Source organism: Amyelois transitella, chromosome Z, assembly GCF_032362555.1.
Source record: "Amyelois transitella isolate CPQ chromosome Z, ilAmyTran1.1, whole genome shotgun sequence".
Classification (NCBI taxonomy): Eukaryota; Metazoa; Arthropoda; class Insecta; order Lepidoptera; family Pyralidae; genus Amyelois; species Amyelois transitella.
The window spans coordinates 10948853-10973229 of NC_083535.1; the positions used below are offsets into that span (position 1 = coordinate 10948853).

General features: G+C 37.6%; 1 protein-coding gene across 1 annotated transcript in view; it reads right to left on the reverse strand.

Annotated features, from left to right (window-relative positions):
- LOC106133817 (dynein axonemal heavy chain 5) overlaps positions 1-24377 on the reverse strand; it is a 69804-nt gene that overhangs the window by 34014 nt on the left and 11413 nt on the right. Inside the window, exons 7-28 of the mRNA XM_060953536.1 lie at positions 23313-23594; positions 22697-23021; positions 22022-22245; positions 21693-21840; positions 20967-21148; positions 20491-20694; positions 19873-20146; positions 19446-19500; positions 18921-19060; positions 18338-18483; positions 17354-17486; positions 13968-14134; positions 13082-13360; positions 12744-12972; positions 12342-12541; positions 11921-12202; positions 11402-11661; positions 10987-11206; positions 4715-4914; positions 3768-4243; positions 2517-2728; positions 1532-1756 (exon numbers count right to left, since the gene is read on the reverse strand). Of these exons, the coding sequence (XP_060809519.1) occupies positions 1532-1756; positions 2517-2728; positions 3768-4243; positions 4715-4914; positions 10987-11206; positions 11402-11661; positions 11921-12202; positions 12342-12541; positions 12744-12972; positions 13082-13360; positions 13968-14134; positions 17354-17486; positions 18338-18483; positions 18921-19060; positions 19446-19500; positions 19873-20146; positions 20491-20694; positions 20967-21148; positions 21693-21840; positions 22022-22245; positions 22697-23021; positions 23313-23594 (4863 nt within the window). The remainder of the gene's footprint in view (positions 1-1531; positions 1757-2516; positions 2729-3767; positions 4244-4714; positions 4915-10986; positions 11207-11401; positions 11662-11920; positions 12203-12341; positions 12542-12743; positions 12973-13081; positions 13361-13967; positions 14135-17353; positions 17487-18337; positions 18484-18920; positions 19061-19445; positions 19501-19872; positions 20147-20490; positions 20695-20966; positions 21149-21692; positions 21841-22021; positions 22246-22696; positions 23022-23312; positions 23595-24377) is intronic.

A 24377-nucleotide genomic window follows, 5' to 3' on the forward strand; every position in this document is an offset into this window, starting at 1 on the left:
ATGTTGGATGTGACTGTAAATATGATAGGAATTTAAGAAAAAATTAATAATAATTACAAAGAAGTAATTATTATTTTTTTGAACAAAACCTACCTAGGATTAGGTAGGTAAAAAAATCATTTGATTGTCATCACCTCTTCAGGTGAAATAATAATCACACAAGTGGCGGAGTACCGCACACGTTCTAACTTGTACGAGTATGCACATGGGTTCAGCACTGGTGAGCGATAAGTGAAATAAACATAAAATCACGCCTCTTTCCCGGAGGGGTAGGCAGAGACTACCTCTTTCCACTTGCCACGATTCATCCACATTCATAACTCTCTTCATGCAAGCTCGAAAGTGAAATACCTACTAAATTCGATTGGAATTGAGAGTTACAACAAGAAATAACAAAATGACCAAACAATCAAATTAAAATACTACCTATTTTATTATTATTAAAATATATTACTAAAATATACCTATAATTAAAATATTACGTGCGGCATGAGTAAAAATGTGCTATTATCATATTGGTCGATGCACCAAAAAAGTACCTACATACATACATATAATCACGTCTATATCCCTTGCGGAGTAGACAGAGCCTACAGTCTTGTAAAGACTGATAGGCCACGTTCAGCTATTTGGCTTTAAGATAGGATTGAGATTCAAATAGTGACAGGTTGCTAGCCCATCGCCTAAAAGAAGAATCCCAAGTTTATAAGCCTACCCCTTAGTCGGCTTTTACGACATTCATGGGAAAGAGATGGAGTGGTCCTATTCTTTTTTGTATTGGTGCCGGGAACCACACGGCACCTACCTTCCTACTTATATCAATATATATTATAAAAATAAAAATAAAATTTATTTAATTTATAAAAATATTACACATACGATTCACAGATGTATGCTGACAATAATTCGTTCTACAGACGGGAAAGGTAAATGTGTTTTGTAATTGACTCCTATACTCTATATAGGAATTAATAATCAGGGTGGACTCGGGCTTCGAAATATTCAGTCACAATTCCATCACTAAGCGACGTAACACTTTTTTCATTTGTTATTTGCAATCTGACAATTAATGATTGCCTATGACCATACCTACTTTTATCGTTTTTCGGACACTTGAAAAGTTAAGCATTGTGCTAATATGTGGCAAGTCTTTGAGGTGTAGAGTATATAACATCTCTTTTGCACATTGTCAATCTTCTCTAAACAATTTAACTGCCTTAATAAACAAACAGTGTATATAGAGTGCCGTGTGGATCCCGGCACTAATGGAAAAAATAATAAGACCACTCCATCTCTTTCCCATGGATGTCGTAAAAGGCGACTAAGGGATAGGCTTACAAACTTGGGATTCTTCTTTTAGGCGATGGGCTAGCAACCTGTCACTATTTGATTTCATGGATTGGAGCTATATATACAACCTCCGACACAACATCGTCTGTCGCGCGGTTCCCCAGGCATAACACCAAGCCTGGCGGAAGATCTTCCCTTTGGTGGTGGTCGAGCTGAATCATCGCTCCCGCTGCAGACTTACCAACATATCAAATATATCCCTCTGATGCACGTGGATAGTGATGAGGGTTTCGAACTTGATGCGCTCAATCTTGAGCAGGTCCCGCGTCGTCTGGTCGATGAGGGTGTTCAGCAGTTCCAGGAACTTGTTGTTGGTCTCCATCATGATCTTCTTGTCCTGCCGCGCCTGCATCAGGGCCAGCTCCCCATCCCGCGTCCAAATTATTTGGATGCCGAGCAGGCCTACCTGATGAAAATGTTTGGTTGGTATTGATGACAATTGTTAATGTTTAACCCCGATTTCCAACTTTTTTGATATTTGTTTCGGTTGTATCGGAGTATACGAAGTTTACAATGACCACAACCAAGGTGTTGCTAAGGTAAATAATTTACACTGATCCCCATGAACTTTGTGCTCCCGTTAAAAGTAAAACCTTTTAACCAGCTTGGATGATCGTTATTTGAATTTGAAATTGAAACTATTTGTCCATTCTATCATTAAGCCAAATAGCTGAGCCTGGCCTATCAGTCTTTTCAAGACTGTTGCCTCTGTTTACCCCATAAGGGATATAGACGTGATCATATGTATGTATGATCGTTATTGGAATCACAAAAAATGCTTATTCCTTGTGTTGTTTCCGTCAAAAAGATTGACTCAATAAACTAATAAACAGGGAATATCACCGGACATGTCAGATCGGGCTTCCTACCAATACTAAAAGTTCAGCTTTACCGTGCCGTGTGGTTCCCGGCACCAATACAAAAAAGAATAGGACCACTCCATCTCTTTCCCATGGATGTCGTAAAAGGCGACTAAGGGACAGGCTTACAAACTTGGGATTCTTTTTTAGCCCATCGGCTAGCAACCTGTCACTATTTGAATCTCAATTCTATCATTAAGCCAAAAAGCTGAACGTGGGCATTCAGTCTTTTTTAGACTGTTGGCTCTGTCTACCCCGCAAGGGATATAGACGTGACCATATGTACATATGTATGTATTCCTTTACCTGTGCGGGCATTTTGTCCAGAAACATCAGCAGATTGAAGGCGGGGTCGTTGATGAAGGCGACCGCGTTCCTGATGATGGCGTGGAGGCTGCCCTGCGCTGACTGGAGCAGAGACGTGAGCCAGGTCTCCACCGACCCCTCCGCGCGCACGGGCCGCTCCAACTTTATCTCCTCACCCTCCGACGACACGATACCGATCATCTTGTTGTATTCTATTAAAAGAAACATAAAAACTATCTTTTTTTTGGAGGAGAAGCCAGAGACTTCATGTTTCCGTGATCCCTTCTTACTTCTTTCGGTTCATCCAAACATACACACATGAAATCACGCCTCTTTCCCGGAGGGGTAGGCAGAGACTACCTGTTTCCACTTGCCACGATCTCTGCATACTTCCTTCGCTTCATCCACATTCATAACTCTCTTCATGTAAGCTCGGTGGTTTCGGGTACTTTTGACCTCATCAAACAAACATACACACACTTTTTATGCAAGGTTGTTGATTTTGGGTAAACTCTTGAGGCTTATCTTCGGAAATACTGAACCGGTCATGAAAATTCTTTCACCGTTAAAAATATACATTATTTGCGGGTTTAATAAGCTATGTGTGTGAGAGGCGAAACTATCTATATAGATATGATCCGTCATATCCTGAGCAGTTAAATCTAATCCTTGAAGCAGATTGAAGGAGGCTTACATCAGAATTGCCGAAGAAGAGGAAGTGATGATCAGAAAGGTAACGTTAGATTTGGGTCGAACATAATTTGTTAATACATCCTTATTTTTTGTATCAACTCAGGAGCCCTTCAATATAAAAAAACAAGTTTTGCTCGATATAATCCGTTGGTAACAACCAAATTAGGCATTTGTTTTGCTATTGTGCTAATTGAAGTTAGAAAATTGGCTTAATGAATTCTAGCGAAATTCGATCAGAGTATACTTGATTACAGTCGAATATAAAACAAAAAATACTTAGAAGCCTTAATTACTTAGTAGAAGACTAAATAAGCATCGAAAATGTGCCCGCAGGCGTTTTGTTTTAGCAAATATATACTTTTTGGAATGACAAGAAAGTTTGTAAACATTTTTTTTGTGAGGTAGTTCATTACAGCCACTCGGCGTAGCAAGCACCACCTTTGTTACCGGCGAGTGAGCATCGTGGTAGCGAATAGGTGAATTTCACAAAAAAATAAATAATTAGTAGAATGTTTGGCGACTCTAATCAGATGATCTGAAATACACACGAGTACACACCTATGTCATGAAACTTAACGTAGCGAGTGTTGTCAAATATAGACAATAAGTGGTTCTGAATTGTATGTGAATCGGACGCTTGTCCTAATATCTCAAGCAATGCCGGGTCTGACACGAAGAAGAACCTCGGGAACATTGTCCTCTTCTTCTCCAAATAACCGCTCAGGCTCTTCTGGCAAAGTTCTAGTTGTTCTTGCAAATGGGGCAGTAGTTGTCTCAGGAGGTCGTCTCCAACACAGCAGGAGACTACGCCAGGTGTTTCGTGTGCTCTTTGCATGATTTTCTGCCAGGATTTGTCGATTTTAGAGAATCGCTTGGCTTCTTTGGGCAGCTGTTTCGCGATGTCGCCGCCTACGAAGACGGCTTCGAGGTACACCCACATGTTTTGCACAAGTAACCATCTCTCTAATATCTCGTTTGTGCTTTGCAAGTCATAAAGCCACTGTTGGATTTGTTTCCTAAATGGTGCGTTGTATCTGTAAAGTGAAAGGGAAATAATAAAAGAATTAATAGGTAATTAATTAAATATTATAGCGGGCAACATCGTAGGCCCTTCCGGGGAGACATCGCGTCACCCTCCGCCCCCCTCGTCCATACCACGCCGTTCCCAGCGCCCGCGCAGAGGACCGCCCGTGCGCCTCATTGAACAAGTCAGTCTTTAAACAACGCGCGGACCGGTGCGGTATGCACTTCTTATTAGCGAGCGAGTTTTGTATTTCTTTTTATAAGTTACCGAAGTAAAGTTGTTATCCCGTAGTTGGCTTTTACTTCTCAATCTCGCCCCGCTATAATATCTTTAAAACTATGAGATCATGGGTGCACTAATCCACGGTTAGTAATATAGATTTAAACCCTAGCCGCAGGGCAATCAGCTCTGACATTTGCTTAACATCTGGACTGTCAAAGAGGGTTGAACTGAAAGGTCAATGATTTTATACGTGGGTTACCTATTAGACAGCAGAGAGCCCAGTATCATGAGGCTGTCTTCCAACGCCCCGATGGTCTCGGCCGTGGTGTCGCCCCTTAGGAGCAGTTCCCCACGGTTGTTGAACGTCTGGAAGGTCAGCTCGTGGACTGACCACTCGTTGGTCACTTGTCGCAGTTTGCCTTCTATGTCCTTCTCTTTCATCGCCGATATGCATATGTCCTGTAAGGGATTTACACATAAAGGTTTTGGCCATGTTCAGCTGTAAAAATAAACAAACAATCACGCCACCGGGCGCGTGGGCAATGACTACACGTTTCCTCTTATTACAAAACCGGCATACTTCCTTCTTTATTTTTAAAATGGACTCCATCTTTTTTCAACGGAGGTTGTAAAATGCGATAAGGAAATAGTCTCATTCTTCTAGTGCTGTTTTTGCATTGATCCATTACGGGTAAGGGTTCAGGGTTCCCCTGCAATGGTTGTGAAGATCTGACGGGAGCCGCTTCTCATTACCTGACTTACCAAATCCAGGATCATGGTCAAAAAGCGTACCCCAGGCTCGAGAAGTGAGAACATAACTTGTATAAAGGAGAAAGAGAAGATCAAGTTGTAATGCTATCATGAATTTACGTGGCATAAAAACTCGTAAATCAATGTAGGTCATGGGGAAGTACATATGTTAAAACTGAGGTTAAAATGTACTGCCCATATGTAATGTAGGTCAGTGTTTCAACCGAATAAGTTCCTGGCTTTTCATGCGTTCCTGGTACATCGATGTACTAAACAGCCTGTTGCACGTGCGCGCTTTATACGCAAATGGTGCTTGAATCTCGCATCTATCTATCTTCACCTCAAAATAATTGGGTTTACCAAGGGCACAGGGTTACTTTGCTTCCATGGTTCATCTAACTAAAATCAATAATTAGTTTTTTGAAATGGTCCAGCCACATAAGTGAGAAAAGAAAACGCAAATCTGGACGCGGCTACCTAATCAAAAAAGAGTTTCAAAGAAAATTTCTACGAAATTAATGGTCGCCTCTGTGGGACTTTTTAAAATCCTGACCCATTCTGAGAAATTGAAATAAAATATGTAACTAAATTGCATGAAACTGAATTAAAGGGGGAGTAGTGTTTCATATGGTGAGATGAGCATGATAGGTAGAGGTAAGGTAAAATAAGGCGTTAGGTGCCATAATTTCTGCACAGTCAAACATATCACCATCTCTTTTATTACAATCAGTTATTACTGTTTCTGTCTTCCACAATCACAACCAACACTTTATGTTCGGGTTTCTCATGATTCAAGCTGCTGTCCTACTTCCTCTTTACCATACGTCTATCCTTTTCGTGTATAAGTTTTGGTACGAGTAAACCTTCTAGGCTTCCTATCGCCCTAGTATTCAAGCGGATGAATTGATCCACGCATTTGTCCGTAGGGCCCAATTTTGCAGATAATTTTAAAAATAGTAGAGGAATTGCTAAGAATAAATTCTTAGCAATTCCTCTAACATATCGATACAAAGTGTGATAAGTGCATGACGGCGACGCACAGTATGGTTCCGTCAGTTGTATATTAAATTGGCAAATGGTAACTAGTAACTGTAGCAATCAATATTTACCTAACATTTCTTTTTAAAGCACATCTGATCAACAAGTAACAAAAATGTTCTCAATAGAATGTTTAATTCATATTTCTATAGAGATAGAGGTGTCTGTATGGAGCCGGAGGTAGTTTACAGTGTCCTTAGTAAGTCCAATAATGTTTTCGTATGTTTTACTTTTGGGAATAAATTGTCCAAATTACAGTAAAAATACCATTAATGTAAAATACATAACGGCATTTAAAAAAAAAAGATTCTTTTGTACCGAAGATAGTCATATATAGTGTACGAACATAAGTTCCTTAATAAAGGCAAGCATTATTACACTATTTGAAACATAACTTATAGACAAGTATTTTTATACTTAAGTTTTCCACCATCTTCCAGGCTCATGAATCAATTTATATTTATTATGGAATAAGAAGTTTATTAAATTCTTGAGTTAAATGCTGTATGCAAAAACACCATTTTGTTGTATTCAATTAATGACCCAGTGAACGGAGCGTCCCTCGCTTTCCAGCCCTTTCAAGAAAGGTTTCATGAAACGAAGACCGTAAGTAGGTAGTTCTTGATACGCGAGGTCCAAGATCGTGGCTCGTGGTGAACGATTAATTTTATTGCGATGCAAAAATGCCAGTAGGTATATCAGAAAAAGAAGTTTTCATAAAATTTTATTTATGTAAGTAGCCAACCATATAACTTTTCTAATTTAGAGGACTGATAGGGAATCATGTTTCATAGTTTATGTTTGTTATAAAATAAAATGTTAATAATGAGCGTCAGTAATCGAACGTTTAAGCCATGTGAACAAAGAAATGTGATGCAGGTTCAAATCTTGTTAGGCACGATTTCAACATTCTAACCCTGAAAAACCTCATTAACCGGAGATACAGTTTGTTACCGCTTCTTCTGCACTGACGCCTTGGAAACGGCAGAAAACTTAGTTTTAAGTAATTTATTTGACGTCAACCAATGTTGTGAAGCCGAAAGATTTGACAATTATTAAGCGATAAGAAGTATCCTATACTAATGAATAAAAATTTTGAATTTTTATACACAGGTATTAAGAAATGATTCTTTTTCTAGCTTATCTACCTCTTATTGTTTGATTGCTATAATATACATTGAGGGAAAGCCAGCTTTTTATCCACCAATTGCATAGGTACCTATTTGTCCTGTTATTCCGATTTGTATGGTACCTACATTTCAAACAAACATCCAGTCCTACTTTTCTCTGGAATTAGGGCTTTTTTTACTCCTGCAGAAGAATTGGGAAAAGTACGCTATGTGTTTCTGCCAACTTCACACTATAATGTACTCGTGTGAAAAATTTCATGGAGATCGGTTTTAAGTGGTTTTGATGTGAAAGACAGACAAACAAATACACTTAAACATTTATAATATTTTTATGGATTAAGCTTAAAGTTCACATCACACTGCTTAAATATGGAGCTACGTAGATGTAAAAAAAATGATTTGATTCAATGTGAAATGTTGTCGTAAAAGGATTGATGTCGTAAAAGGCGACTAAGGGATAGGCTTACAAACTTGGAATTTTTTTAGGCGATGGGTTAGCAACCTGTCACTATTTGAATCTCAATTCTATCATTAAGCCAAATAGCTGAACGTGGCCATTCAGTCTTTTCAAGACGTCTACCCCGCAAGGGATATAGACGTGACTTAAATAATAAAATATACTCGTATTGGTTCATCAATAATATTGATTCAGCCGATCCCTAAAAAGGCGATCATAGGTGTGTTAGACACTTCAACCAATTCTGAGAAGCTGTTATTTTTATCATGAATACTATCTATTAATATTAAGAAGTGGCAACAAATCGGAATACGTGGGCTACGTGATTACTTCAAATACTAGGGTAACATGGAGCAAAAGAAGTATCCAATTTTTATTTTCCTTTTTCATCCTAATGCAAATTGCTTAACTGAAAAATAGTAAACATTATAATGAGCATCCAGCGAGTTGGCCAATACCACACATTACCTAACACAACAATCTGACGTTGATCGGACACATTCTTGCTATTTTCGGACTAGTGGGAAAAGGTCCTCTAGAAGTAGATTTTTAATAGGTATCTTATATTTTTGTATTGCGATTTAACTTGGTACAAGTTGAAAATTTAATTGGCAAATACAGTTGCAGTTGATTGATAAAGAAGAAATATAATTTATTTTGTCTCGTAATACGGGATACGGGCCATGAATCCATGCCCCAATAAGTCTATATAGTATTTAAAAATTATATGGCATTTTGTATCAGTAATATAGAGATTTGTTTTAATAATTTACTTCCTACCTCATATATTAATATCGGATAAAAATGTTAGCAGCTGCGGTATTTAGTATCCTTTAGTAGCGATAGTTCGAATGTTAGTCCGGTTGAAATCATCGCTCCCGCTACAAAAGTAAATACCATATTTTCTTTTAATTTACTGCACTTTTGAGGCTTGACCTCGAGCTATACATATTCTATACTTATTCGTCTTATAGCAGGTTGCTATACATCAGAATGAGAATCATAATTATTCCTTGAATATGAATACTAATATCGCAGATTCACAAATAACAAAGCGTTTAACCTTCCTTGCCTGAGGTTAACTAAAAGAAAGGGTGATACTTATGACATAATTACTTACCCTTGGTAAATAGTGAATAGTCCCCCTGTTGGGGTTAAGGTTGTTTGCTGGATTAGCTCTTCAATATTTTAATTTATATATATGTATTATATTTTATTTTTATAAGGCACTAAGATTCTTTTTTTACCACGGAGCTCAGAATTTCCGAAGTAGGTAGTTGGTGCTGGTTAAATCAGATCCCATGTGACATGACATTGCCGCTTTTGTTAATGTGAAATTTAATTTAATATTTAACTTGGGGAGAGTGTATTGAAAACAAATTCTTACAGTCTAGATAAGACGTTAAAAAGCAAACTGCCGAGGGGAGAAAACCGGCTTCAAACGCTACCTTAAATTTATTTCAGTTTTTGCATTTTCTTAATAATTATGCGTATGTTTAGTCATAAGTTAAATATCGCAAAGGTTTTGGAGTATACGTATCGTATTTGAAAACTTTGCCACAGCAACTCCATACATATTCCTGGTGAAATCAATTTTAACTTCTCAACTTATTATACACGTACCTAAATGCACAGTTAAACAACAGGTGGAATTGCGGGTGAAGCTAGTAAGTACAATATCGATGAAGGTAAACCATAGTATTACGCTAGTCATAATTAAAGCAATCAGCGTAATACTATCCCGAGTTTATAATCTGAATCATTAGAAAATTATCATTGCTCCTGGGCTGAGTTCCTGAGTCCAGGCCTTGGCATCTCTCTCTTGTCAATCAGTCTGACGAGGCACGTCATGTGCACAATCTTCAGGTTAGAATACTAGGATACCAGTACATATGAGGAGGTAGTTTTGTACTTTAGAGAAGAATAATGAATCTTTGGTTGTTTTGTTTTGGTTGGTTTGGTGATTATTAAGATTATTTAAATATTGAATGAAAACAACAGAATTTTTTGTGCTTGCTTTTTGTTACTTCTCTGATATCAGATTTTAAATATTAAAAACTGCGTTTTTTAAATAATAAAACTATTAAAATAACCTTTTTTTAAAGACTTACGTAGGTATATCTATACATATTTATAATAATTATGGTTTCTGTACGTTCCACTAAAGAAAGAAAGTTCGATTAGTGCTTAATCTCTACGGATTAGCGAGTAGGTATGAGGGCTTTCAATTTTACATTATTTTAATATAAAGAAGGTATCTGACTGATTTGTACTAAAATATAAGAGTGGGTTTGTTGTCTATCGTAAAATTTTCTATTATCCTTTACTAAATCCTTAGATAAATAGTACTAAATAAGCGGTGGATAATTACAAATGTTCTGAAAATGCTTGTTTATAAACACATCCGACATTATCATCGTAGATCTATAGTATCGTATAGCCATGATTTCCTCACTCGTAGCTAAATTCAGTCAAAGCCTTTCGTGACTAATATCCGCTGGTTAGACGAATACAACCCTTACAATTTCATGACACCCTAGTAAAAATGAATCTTTTCGGCCCAACTGAGCTGATGCTCAGAGCCGTTTCAGACCCCTGATATTTTTGTTAGGGCAACAATTAGTGTTGCTAACTCCAAGGCAAAACAAAATATATTTTCAACAACAGTCAAAAGTAAATACAAAATTCACGACGAAAACATGACGAGAATGATTTTGTACTAGTAACCACTTAATTATAAAAAAGTTGTAATATTTCACTGTCGGTATTGAAGCGACGATGATGTCCAGAACTGAATATACGGATTGAAAAGGACAGAAGGGTCTTAGAGGAACTTGTATCCATTGCCGTTAAAATAGCTTTCACTGAAACGCCAGACATTTCGGCGGGAAATAAGAAATGGGACGCAGAAAGAACACCAATAATATTTTTTACAAAATTGGTGATTATTTAAACTATATACGAGTATTATATTATACTAATAAGATATTCTAAATAAAACTAACGTGGTTGATTTGATTCAGATCTGCTCAACATTTTGCAAAAATTCAAAAAATATTCGGTCAGCAAACAAGAAAGTCTCATTTATTTTTCATTACCATAAAACTTGTCAAAACCTCTTTATTCAGGGTACTTAACGTTTTTGTGTCAACTTACCTCAATATCTTCCTTGTTCGGAAGCAAGGGTGCTTCGAGAATGTTCTTGAGGCAGAAGTCCTCATTGTCCAACTCGAAGTTGTACTTGGTGACCTCCATGATCCGCTGCCAGTGGCGCGGCTTCATGGCCTTGTTGGCCATCAGCTCCAGGAGGGGGCACATGTCGTTAAAGTCGTCTATTGTTTTCTTGAGAGCGAAGAATGCTGGCCATTCTTTTAACCTTGAGTATGAATATTATTAACACATTTTGGGACACACAAAATGGGCTTGCCAAAATGTCTATGCATAGAAAGTTAAAAGAAAATTACACACGTTTATAACTATATTATAATTAGACTTAAATTTAGAAAGATAAACTTATCTCAGACTTTCCAAAGAAAAGGTCCAGGCTTAAAATTATACCATAGATAATTACCCCTTCGGCAATTTGCGGCATCTATTCTGGAACTCCATCAGCTCATTATTGATTTCTTCTATGTTGACTTCTCCCCACGGTATATCATAGTAACTGCTGACTCGGTCGATGACGTCATTGTACAGTTTGTACAACTTTTGAAGGAGATTTAACTCCTTCCTGATTTGAGCCAGCTCGGGGTACTCGGTGTGGGGTAAGCCGAAGAGTTCTTCGCCGCTTTGATACGTTTGTAATTTTCGCCACATTCCATCAAAACGATTCTGTGGGCAAGACCTTTTTTTAATTTATTTCTTTAATTTTTATATGTACATATATGAAGTCTGAAAACTTTTCTGTATGAGCCATTACACATTTTTGGTAATCATAAAATTTTCATATTTGATCTCTGAGTATCGCAAGGATTGTTTTATATCTAGATATAATGACTTATGTTAGATTAGCTAGAGTTTTGGTAGTCACACACTGCTGCAAGGATTGTTTCAATTTCAAAAATTTCAATCAATGATGCCTAATGCAGACCTGGAACAACATAAGTCTGTCAGAGGCTTCTCTCGGTGACAGTCCAGTCTGCATTGGACCTGCGTGTCGGTATTCATGGCAGTATTCTGTATTGTCCTCTCTGAACCTGTCCAGATTTGCTCTCAGGTCCGCTTCAAAGGACGGCTGCATCACCAGCAAATGCACTTGGGATGCTAGAGCCGTGGCTTGCAGCTGCTGCCAGGTATAGCGCAGGTTGTCCACTTGTTCCAGATCTTCTTTACTGACTGGCAGTTCGTAGCGTGTTATTACGTTAAATGCTTCCTATAATAAAGTTTAATTTTGTTGCATTAATTAGCAATTAGTTAGTTGCATTATTTAGATTTCGAAAACAAATTAATAAGCACAAATATTGCAAAACCGCAGACAAACGAATGTCTACGCCTTCAGTAGAGATACTTACTTCGACGGGGTCGATCTTCAGCTCCATGTCCACCTCCTGTTCCCGGATCTTCTTGAGGGTTTCCATGACCGTGCGAACATCGTCCAAGTCGCGGATGGGTCGCTCGAGCTTTCTTTCCAAATCGTTCATTATGGCGTAAACGTAGTCCATTTCGCGCTTGTATTTTTTGCGCATGGCTTGACTTATTCGGTGGGTACCGTCTGTAAAAAAATGTGGCGTGAATAATAGAATAATAAGAACTAGGCCTCCTGAGATTTGTCCCAATCCCTGGTTATTGGACCTGGATCTGAACTTCCCACACCATGGACCAAAGAGTGCAAAAGTGATGGTAATTGTGACTTAAAATTTTACCTACACGTATTTGTATAGACTTTTGTCAGTTACACATAGCGACCAACTTACTCTTGAGTTCGGTGGTAAGTCCTAGTTTGAGTTTCTCCGTGGACACAGCCAGGCAGTTGCCGATGATCAAAATGTCCGGCTCTGTGGACAGACTAGCCTCTAGTTCGCTGTGCCTCTTGAGAGATAATTCAAAGTCGTTGAGATTCCACGCTAACAGCTGGCGGAGTGTTTTCTCGCATTTCCACAAATAATGGTATGGTCGCCATCGTTTAACTAAGGTGTTTAATTCCTGAAATTCATTTGACATTATCAAATATTGAAGATCCCGTAAGTAATGTATGAAAATAAATGACGAAAATCATTCAATATTTGTAAGAAAACCTCAGGACTAAACTCACCGTCTTAACATTCTGACAACACGTCGACAACAAAGATAACGTCTTTACAATTTCCTTGTTTTCCATCACGTAATTATAAAAGTTCTTCTGTTGGAAGGGAAACGACGGTTTCTCCTCTGACTCTAATCTGTAATGCTTCTTCCTCTTCATCTTCGCCGGATCCGGTGCTTTCATCGCCTTTTGCGACATTGGCACCACTGATGCGACCTGTTCGTCAAGCTTCGTGACTACTTCTAACAGTTGGGTTGACTGAGGCCCCGCCAGTTGCTTCCAGCTAACCTGAAGGGAGCGGCACAGGAGGACGCCCAAGCAGTGACCAGGGAATGGTGTGGTGGGAACACAATGTTTTGCAGAGGGATTGTAGGTTTCAGGACGACATTTAGTGAGCAGAGGTAAAGATTGGAACATGCAAGCACATGGTGATGGTTGCGGACGATACACAGTCATACACACGGGTAGTGAACATAACACAAGACAATTAACATCACATTTAGGAAATGAAGTAAAGAATACAAAAGATTATTAACAATAGGATTAAAAGCTTTAAATTTTTGATAAATTAGTATGTTTATAATGACAGTTTATTTTAAAATTATCAAAATATATAAGTGTTTTTGCTGTAACATGCTATCATCTAGTTATGTGCAATGTTTCAGTTTCATATCAAGATGACGGGAATGGCATGTATAGTGAATGTAAATCAGTATACAGAGCATCATAAAAATGTAAAAGATATTTAATAGCACACGTTGTGTCAATACAACGTGATGATGATACTATATCAGAGAAAAGTAAATGTTGTAACAACATAACATTATTTTTATACATATATCAAATGTGAAAATACCTATGATTTTTTTACTCATATCCAAATTAAACCAGTTACCCTAGAAGTCTTTCCGCCGGTCCACTGGGCTACTCCTTTGGCCAGACCAGAGATATGTCTCCCGGCCAGGGTCAGCACCTCCTGTATCTCATCCAGGGTTGGCTTGACAGAAACGTTCGGGATCATCAGCGTCGCGTGCAGAAGGAATATCGGCTTCTTTTGGGACTCTACAGGATAAAAAATGTCATAAATCTAAATTAAATAAGAAAAAATATATATTTTATTTAATTATAATTGCTTTTTTATTCTCTTTATATTTATTATAATTAGTAATGGTTAATAGCTGTAAATGTGTAATTATGAATGCACCAGTTTTATATGTTCGCACGTGTAATGATAGTTTAACACAAATGTTTAAAATAGGTACATAATTTTGAAAATAAATACATATACCTATTTGCATTAATGCAATTCTTGGTTATTGTGAATATCCACAACAATTAAGCCAAGATAGGTTTTATGAATTATATATATTATTCTTTTATTAACATTATTAGATGTTTTATGTGTCGCATAGAAGTTAAATAAATAACCGCAGCTAGAAAAAAATGTTGGATATTTTATTTTACTTCATGTTTGCTTTGAAAGACAAGAAGCGTTCATTCAGCATGCATTCAGCACGTTCGGCCGCAACTTGACGCAAAATTCAGCCGCATTGGCTACCTTTTACCCGCATTGTTACTAGGAGATCATAGGTGATGAGAGGTGAACGAAACACAAATCTTACTAGATATTCAAAACAAGACGCTGCTGCTTTCAAAATAGAATCGAAATTCAACTAACGTTATTTTTACGCATGCGATTTCGACAGTATCCATAAGGCGCATGTGCGAAAATATCTACGAGCACAAGGAAGCGACGAAGCATATCACTAGGAAGACATGATTGCGAGGAAATGTTTTTCAGTTACCATGGTTACGATTTCCTGGAAATGGTGGGGATAATATTTGGGGCGTGGCTTGTAACCTCCCCTTTTTCGTAATATTGCTGTCTATGTTCAGCCTCATCATTCGAGTAGGCTTCAGATATGTTATCAAAGGAGAGGTATATAGTAACTCAGCATCATCCTCTAACTTATTTTTATTGACCAACAATGGATTAAATTTTTTTATTGGTTGCTTACAGAGGGAAGAACGGGGATTCTGCATCCATCCTTGTTTAGTATTTTCATCTTCAAAACTTTCCCAAATTTTTATTATGAGTTTACTTTTGGTATTTTTGTAAGATTGCCATGATTGTCGGTCTTTAGATACTTTTAATTTTTCTGGCGGGCTTTCACATTTTTATCGACGTGTTACATAAACTGTAACTTAAGGCTGAAAAAACGTCTTTTCCTCCGCACACATTCTCGATAAAACTTTATAGTACGAGACAATATTACGTAGTCGGTCATTTTGTTATTAGTATTTCAATAAATTTAAAACACATTTGATTTAGAAAACAAACTATCAAAAGTTAATTTTAATCGACGTTTTAGTCATAACGAGAGTTGGGCAAGGTAAACAGCGAGTAAAGGATATCTCCTTCGAAATCCGTAGTAAACCTACTGATTAAGTTGTAGATACTCCCCTTCGGCCACATTCTTACTTTCTGTGACTTACTTTATAGTCAAACTATCCTTACAGTATTTTATTACAATTATTATTCGGTCAAACAGCAATAAACTCGTTAAAATGGACAATCGATTTATTATTTGCACGGTAAAATCAATGTCAAGTATTAATGTGTCAGTAGGGTACAGAGCGGAAGGGTGTAAGCTGAGAGGGTAAATGCAAACTCTAGGGGAGCTTTTGAATGAGTGGGTTAATGAATGAATGAGAGACTGAATATTTCACATTGAATTCATTGACAATGCATCGACATCTATATACATAGTTGACCGAAGAATGATTTAATTAGAAGTAAGTATCGATTGCCCTTGGTCATTTGTTCATTGCTCTTATTATTTTTGTGAAATAAAAGAATTGCCAAACTTATGTTTTTTTTTGTTGTTAATCTTTATACTGAGAAATTGTAAGAAAATATTTTGTAAGATATAGAATTTCTATTAGGAAAGTTTTAAAAATTGTTTTCACGAAATTTGCTCAATCTTACTTAGTTATAGTTTGGATGAAAATATGATGGTACCTACTATAAACGTAAATAAATATTTTGTGTTATACATACGCATGGTTCTTATCTGTTCCAATATGTTTTTCTCATCTCTCCAATTAATTACGTCCGTAAAATGCAAGCATTCTATTTATTATTTATAAATAAACGCTGGTGTGTTCCCCGTTTTAAAAATCTATTTTCCTATTTATCTTTTGTCATGGAAAATCTATACGAATATCATAAATATTAGTATGAATTTTCTGTATATAATATGTGTAGTTCGTCCGTTTTCTCAAGAAAACCAATGTATCCACTAAACATCTAATGTGGAGCGGCGTGCGCAAGTAAGTAATGTATATATACAAGTAATACTGTTTGAGAACAACGATAAAGTATTTAAGTCTGAGAACAGTTGCAGGTTCCTTAAATGTCTGTCGAAAGAGTGTAGGTTATTTACCAATATACAGTAAATGTGCTTTTTAATCTCATTTATAATTTAACGTATCTTGATCAAATCGGAAACTATCTAGCAAAAGGTCAGGTCATGAGTACCTGAAACCGACGAGCTTGCAGAAAGAGTGTTATGAATGTAGAAGAAGCGAAAGAAGTATGCAGGGATCGTGGCACGTGGAAAGATGCGGTCTCTGCCTACCCCTCCGGGAAAGAGGCGTGATTTATGTTTGTATGTGGTATTTGAAAAAGAACAACAAAGCACGCATACAAATGCGGAAATCAATGGAACAGAAAAATGGATTATCCGTATGCGCCGGCAACAAGAATGTTTTGACAGGGTGGACATATTGTTTACGTTATTCGCGTACCATGCGGGTTTAGTCCAAGAGCGCATGTCAAAACTACTAAAACAAGGGGTGGCTGTGAACGAAGTACCAGGCTGGCATGAAATTAAAGGATATTGTTCTGGAAATTCGATCAGTGTGTCAAAGTTGAAATCTAGGTCCGCGCTGTCATGTAAATGAAAATAAGTTGGAAATCGATAACTGCCCTATGTTGATTTTGGCGTAAAGTTACGAACTTTATTTTGTATAGGTTCAAGTTATTACGCTCAAAACTTGGACATGGTTATGTCCATATTCACAATGAAGTTGTTGAGATAAAAGTTTAAACAAATAATTTCCCTGTTAAAAAATAGTCTTAATGAAAATAAACCTCTACGCTGACGGTACGCCAGCTCTATTTGGCATCATATTCAGTCTTTTGTAAGACTGTTGTATCTATCTACTTTTTAACAGATAAAAAGATTATTTTATGTATGTATTGGAAAAGGTATTCACCATCGACAGGGATCTCGTTGGAGAACTGCTTGATGATGAGGTCAAGAGACCGCCGCGTCACCCTGATCAGCACGTCTACGACCTTGCGGCTGTAGTACCGGCGCATTTCACTCACAGCGTTCTTCACCATCTCCTGTACGAAAGGAAGATGATGAATATAATCTGAACCCTGAAGACAGGACGATTTGCTTTGGTTGACTGTATAATTTTATGTATTGTCAGGATAAGAATAATTTATTAACCAATCAGAAAAACAGTAAATACTTAATATTAAAGTACAGTAATCTGCAACTGCGTCTGAACTAGGTAAAACCTGTATTTCAGACCTCAGAGCTCCTTCTTCTAATACAAAAACAAATTAAGTATGTGCTACATAAAATCTTAGAGTTAAAATCATGTAAAATGGAAATGATAATTTAAATAATAAGAAGTGAGATGTGAACCTCTCTTTAGGGGGTGAGTAATACACAACTAAAAGACACAAATAAGATTTTGACCCTTTCTTGACTTTCTAAGTTAAGAAAGGATGCTCTGTTAGCGAGCAAACTCGAGAGCAGCGCTCTCTTCCCATGATTCAGCTCGTGTAACCGGAAGGTTGATAGAGACGTAGGTGGTGGCGGTATAATTTTTGACCGCTTCGAGCATACATGCATGTAGTGTTTACAGGCATGACGTTTTGCATGCAGCGCGTTACCGTTACATTACCACGGTAAGGACTTAACACCTTGAGTAGGTAGCTTTCCAACGCTGAGCTTGTCGGTATCTCATCCTTATATCGTGTTACTGACTCATGACAATTCTCATAAGAATAAAATTTCCTACAACCGTATAATATATACATATTCCGACATTACCACTTCAGCCAACTAATCTGCTGATCTGTGTGTCTTTCATTCATTTCATTCCTGCTATTTTAAAATAACGTTCTATTCCTTGATCGTAGTCAACTGGGCGGAAACGGAACAATTGTCAGAAGTTTTTTACCTGCATTCCCTTGGACAGTCCACCTGCTGGTGTGGACAGCAGCCTGTACGGGCTGTCGAAGCATTCGTACACCGGGGTCCAGTCCTGGGGTCCGCTGGCGGAGGACTCGTTGGTTGATGACGCAGCCCCGCTGCCACCGGGCTCATCTAAATCATATCGTCAATGTATCATGGTTTATCTTTCAAGATTTTCATTAGAAGGAAGTATGCAGAGATCGTGGCAAGTGGAAAGAGGCAGTCTCTGCCTGCCCCTCCGGGAAAGAGGCGATTTTGTTCAAACTAGTGGTGTACTGGTCCTAAAGAAGGTTGGTCATGATGTCTCTTTTTCTGAATTGAGTACTTTAAGGGAATTCTAACATATGCTTTTACGCCGTGAGGCAAATTGTTAGGAATAGTTCACATCCAAGTTGGAGTTATAACACCCAATCTCTCGTTTTATTAAACATTGACCAGAAAGACTCGAAAGAGATTCTCTTCTTGGAATTGTGGCAAAAATTCTTATATCGAAATGTATGAACTAATCCTGTAAACCTGTTGATTGCGATCTATAAAATGCTAAGTATTATGATTGTTCGTAGCCATACCTTCAGCTATCAAGAACTCAAAGTCTGGATTAGTTTCTGTTGGTTTGATCTGCTGGGCGGCTTTTTTTACCAAGTCCAAAACCTCTTCCACTGCTTCCTCCACCATCAGGCTCTTGCGGTTCAGCTCGACGCAAGCGTTGCTGGGCGGAAATTATATAAGGAACCTGTGTCATTGCTTCTAAGTGAATAGTTGAATTAAGCTCAACTTTATAATAGATAATATTTATAACTAAAAAGTAAAGGATAGTAAACGAATTGAGTTTCTGGATATAACGTTCGTGGGTTCTATGATATAACACAAACAGCGGAAGGATAAGTACAGCAATATTTTTTTTACTTACACTGAAATTGAACTTTTTGAGTTATGAAGTGACACGATTAAAATTAAAAAAAACATTAATTAGTACGAAATTGATAATTTAATATATTAAGATTTGTCAATCCTGCTTATTTGAGTGTAAGAGTCTTTTCAATCCGATTCCCTAAAAATGTAACTAAACTAACGACTCAAAATTTAAGACTCACCGACAACCCGTTTCGACATTTTCAATGAATTCCTCTACCGACCAGGGCGTCTCCTCTGCAACAATACCTTTATCATTGTAGTAATTAAATAATTATAATAATAATAAAAAAAAATATACAAAGTTACATAATTTTTGAGCAAGAATGAATTATAATGCGAACATGGGCACTTACACACGACTTTACATCACATTCAAAACGAGATCGATCTTGTTAAGATCAGCGCAGGACAAATGCCTCCTCCTAAGATAACCACATTTTTTCGGTTGCAAGTAGCATCTAAGTAGGTATACAGCGTCTTCCGACAATTTTTGTAAGTTCGTCAGATTATTTAAGGTATGATTTTCTTAAACTGCCCTGTTGGTTAGAATATTGAAAATTTATATACCATACAAGTTAAAACTTCAGTAAGCTACCCATCTCTCACCAGGTAAGTTGAACAAGGTGACTTCCTGCATGCCGGAGAGTACGTAAATGATCCTATTGGTGTATATGTCGTGGACTCTAGTAACGAGTACGTCGAAGCATTTGATGGCAGCATTGGCGCGGTCGATGAACTCCTTCCAGTCCTCGTTCGTCCAGGCCACGGAGCGAAGACCAGGGAGCAGGAGGAACGAGAGACGAACCACTTGAGGGAGGAAGAGAGGACGCACTTCGAGCTTCACGCGTCGAACTGTGCGAAGGTAGTCCTCGAGTAGAAACTGGAAATATTTCAACTGTTTATTTGCATTCCAGATGAAAAGAATAAAGTGTTTTTATCGAGCATAATTTAATCACGATGTGTTAAATTGATACGCCGGTTCTTAACAGACTGGTGTTTATACAATTGCAAAGTTACTTATCTAGACGACTTAGTTATGCAGGGGATTAAACTAATATTCTGGTGACAACATATAATACTCTGATTAAATTGTAGGTAGAAATCTATTCATATCTAACTAACTAACGGGACACAGCATGTAATAATTTAGACATAATATTACTTGACATAAAAGACAAAATATTACCTAATTTAGACATACTTATTATCAGGAATAATATTCACCTGCAAGGAATCATTGACCAAAGTGAAATAATTTTTCTTCGCATACAGCGAGTGGCAAACGATTGGCATATCGATTCCCATCTTGATGAGGCAGTCGGACTCCCGGATGAGCAGGCGGATGGCGTGATCCAGGTTCACCACGATACGACCGCTGGCATCGATCTTCAGGAGCGTGTTGTTGAGGCTGTCGTCGACGTCCCACAACTAGAAAAATATTTGGATTATTTGTGGATTAGGCAATGATCTTGTGGTGTTGGCATTTTATTTATATCCAAAGCTATGCAACGCGACAAAATAGCAAAGGTCACTCAATAGGTCTTGTACTGCAGTATTCATACTTTATGCATGTTGTTAAACTCCAAAAACATTTGCCAAATATTAAAGGTCAGTTTTATAAACCCTATGTGTACCTAGATGCCTATGCTCTTCGACTCTTCAGAAAACAAGCACTTACCCCTCATTTCAGTGCAACTCACATTCTGGTTCATCCACACAGCTCTCATGGTGTCCTCGTAAGTGGCTATCAGCGCCCGCGTGTTGGTGTACTTGCGCATCATGTCTCCCGCCGCGGGCAGCGCGCGCAACACCGGGTGCGCGCACACACTCTCAACTGTCTGTGTCATGTTGTGCATGAGACAGCGTGACCATTTTATACGACCTGAGGAGAATAATGACGATTTTATATTAATTGTTGTTATTCAATACAGATTATTGTAATTTAAGACCTCATCACAATGTAAGTCAATATTAATTAAATTGGAATCAGACAGATTTTGTGCCTTGTGGTTCCCGGCACTAATACCAAAAGGGAATAAGACCACTTCATCTCTTTCCCATGGATGTCGTAAAAGGCAACTAAGGGATAGGCTAACAAACTTGGGATTCTCTTTAGGCGATGGGTTAGCAACTTGTCACTATTTGAATCTCAATTCTATCATTTAACCAAAAAGCTGAACGTGGCCATTCAGTCTTTTCAGGACTGTTGGCTCTGTCTGCCCCGCAAGGGATATAGACGTGACCATATGAATGTATGAATCAGAATAAAAATATACAAAGACGGTTGGCGACAAGTTTGCAGTCAATCGAAGCACTACCAAACCAACTCTTCAGTAAATGTAAAGTAGGTTATAAATTGTTATTGTCAGAATGAATTGTCAACAAAATATTGATAGCGAAGAAGAAGAAAACTTGTACAAGCTGACCTGCAACTGGTGAATAATTCCTCGGAAGCGGCGGGTCGTCCTTCTGCCGCTTGAACATTTTCATTATTTTGTCGACTTCTTTCTCGCAGTATCTCAAAACTCGGTCGTACTTCTCAGCCAGTTTTGTAATCAAAATTTTTTGGCTGACCTGAAATTTAACTGATTGACAACATGACTTCGAACACAAAATTTATTTATTTTCATACCGTGCCGATAACTTTATAAGGAATTATGGCACTTACTAATAGATAACTATAGACCTGCTTCTTTTTTTCATTAGGTAGGTAGGTATTTCTAATATAGCTTTATTGCATAGTTTACAAACTTACTTTCTCAAATCTGGTAAGGAACTTGATGCCTTGCGGCGTCTCCCAGACGCTAGAAAAGTTCACTTCTATGGTGTTCCCTATGGACTCCCGAAGAGCGTTTGTCTTTTCCTCGAAAATGTGGTGGTCTTTGTCAAACTCATTGTTTCTATAGTCCAAGTAGTCATATTGGCAAGTTGTGACGGCTTTTTTTAACTCGTCGAAAGTATGCATGGCGTCTTCTAAGTCTACATGAAAATTTGATTAATGTTTTTATAATTTTCCGTATTTGGGTGTTGTTGAAGTGAAATTATATAAGACTTATACATACATATGGTCACGTCTATATCCCTTGTGGAGTAGAGCCAACAGTCTTTAAAAGACTGATAGGCCACGCTCAGCTATTTGGCTTAATGATAGAATTGATATTCAAATAGTGACAGGTTGCTAGCCATCGCCTAAGAAAAGAATCCCGAGTTTGTAAGCATATCCCTTAGGCGTCTTTTACGACATCCATGGGAAAGAGATGGAGTGGTCCCATTCTTTTTGAACTTTGTTTATTTTTAAGATTTATATTTAGACTTTTGCAGAAAATAGAAGTCCTAACGATCATGTTTCGATTTTTTATTTGTTGGTGGATTGTAGAACACATCCACAGTATCTGAAGTACTGGAGAAATTTGGGCAAAATATATTTTACCTTCTCCCAACAGAAGACCTTCCATTCTCTTCGCGAACAAAATGTTATAGTCATCCATCAGGTCAAATATTGCTATAATCTTGTTCAGCCTTTTGCAGAACGTATCAAATTTTCCGAATACGTAGTTCTCCGAGAAACTAAATTGCTGTGTGTTGGGCAAGAATGGCTGGTTCTTCACGAAAAGGTAAGTTTCTCTGTAAGTCTTGTTGAGGTTGATGCAATGTATGAGTTTCTCTCTCACCAGAGATCTCTCTTGCGACCAAATGGTCTCTTTGAACCGGCACGTTATGTACTGCTTGCACGTTTCTATCATTTGGTTTGTTATCTATAAAACAAAGTTTATTAGCATCAATATGTTCGATATTAATTATTGTGTCTCTCGTTGAAGGTTAATAGAATGAGGAGAATATTATGGTAATAAGAAAGGACTATGATTAGGCTAAGTTTCTCAAATCAGCTTGGATCATATAGGAGTCATTGAAGTATTTCCGTGACGAATGCATCTACCTGATTGAACCGCTCTTATTATTATATCCGGATAACAGGTCTTTTGTAATCTTCAATGACACAACCCCACTATAATTATGAGCCAAGCAACGTTAAATATAGATCTTACCTTCACCATCAACGACGATATCCTCTCCGAGGTATTATAAAACTGCGACACACTGTGAATTAACCTGACTGTCTGCAACAGGCTAAGAATAGAGTCCTTAATCTTGACAGGGTCATCCAGGTATAGAGAGTGGCAGCATTTCTCCATCGCTTGGATGAACTTGGCGTTATCCTTGGCCTCGTTGTAGCAGAACGTTATTTTGTGGTCCGTCTCCCGCCAAAGTCTGATGACCTTGGAGTTGGCAAGTTGGAGGCAGGTGAGGGTCAATTGGACTTCGCTATCCTGTAAAGAACTGAATTTGAGTTTGGTGTCTTAATTGATTTAGGATACCTATTATTTAGAAATATAATATATATAGTCACGTCTATATCCCTTACGGGGTAGACAGGGCCAATAGTCCCGAAAAGACTGAATGGCCAAGTTCAGCTGCTCGGCTTAATGATGGAATTGAGTTCCAAATAGTGACAGGTTGCTAGCCCATCGCCTTAAAAAAAAGGATCGCAATTTTATAAGCCTATCCCTTAGTCCATCATCTCATCCATGGGAAAGAGATGGAGTGGTCCTATTCTTTTTTGTATTGGTGCCGGGAACCACAGGGCACCACACCATCACATATTTAGAAATATAGATATACATACATATAATCACGTCTATATATTGTAAAGACTGATACGCCACGTTCAGCTATTTGGCTTTAAGATAGAATTGAGATTCAAATAGTGACAGGTTGCTACCCCATCGCCTAAAAGAAGAATCCCAAGTTTATAAGCCTACCCCTTAGTCGCCTTTTACGACATCCATGGGAGAGAGATGGAGTGATCCTATTATATATAGATTAGATATATTTATAATAATAGAATAAGGATATTAATATTTTATGTAATATAAATAATGAATACCACATATTAAATAAAGCGTGATACAATAGGTTTTATTATTTCCTATTTTTTTAGCAAGCAAACATAAAATATTTATAAAATTATTTTGAAACTTTAATTTATTGAAATGTAAAATAACGTGAAAAAGTAACTGCGAAAGCCTATTTCATAAATAAAATATTTAATT